At 44.5% G+C, this 476-nt stretch overlaps 1 protein-coding gene across 1 annotated transcript; it reads right to left on the bottom strand.

The window, feature by feature from the left end:
• Window positions 1–230: 230 nt before the first annotated feature.
• SARC_17464 (hypothetical protein) lies at window positions 231–442 on the bottom strand (the record flags this gene model as incomplete). Its single annotated transcript, XM_014288442.1, has 1 exon — window positions 231–442. A coding segment is annotated over one exon (212 nt), but the record flags the coding sequence as incomplete, so codon positions are not given.
• Window positions 443–476: the final 34 nt, after the last annotated feature.

Genomic DNA, 476 nt, shown 5'->3' with positions numbered 1-476 from the left:
ATAAGCACATACATACAACACTTCATATATATACATAAATCTGCGCAGGAAGTACATCTGCTCAAATACAGGTGAATGGTGATAGTGGTCTAGGTGGCTATAGTATAGGCCTATGCTGGACCGGCTGTTTGTACTCGGATTCACCCCTCTCCAACTAGCTATACTTATAGATATACCGCCGACTAGTATAGTTTCGCACGAGCATATTGACGCACATACTTCCTTCCTACCTTCTTGTTGAATACTGGATGCATAGTCAGTAGGTTTATAAAGCACTTCCCGTCTTTAGTGTAGTTGCTGATGCTCGTCTTACACTCCACTCCGGTGCTGATAGCATTCCTTATTAGGGCGATACTCTTCTCCTCAGACCGCGGGCCTTGTAAGAACCGGCAGTTACGGCCAACAGTTTCTTCATGGGTGAATCCTGTTACCCTCTCGAATTCTGTTTGGTACGATTACATACGCATATGAGACAC

This window comes from Sphaeroforma arctica (assembly GCF_001186125.1).
Source record: "Sphaeroforma arctica JP610 unplaced genomic scaffold supercont1.10861, whole genome shotgun sequence".
NCBI classification, from domain to species: Eukaryota; class Ichthyosporea; order Ichthyophonida; genus Sphaeroforma; species Sphaeroforma arctica.
This window is presented reverse-complemented; position numbering and strand designations above follow the sequence as displayed.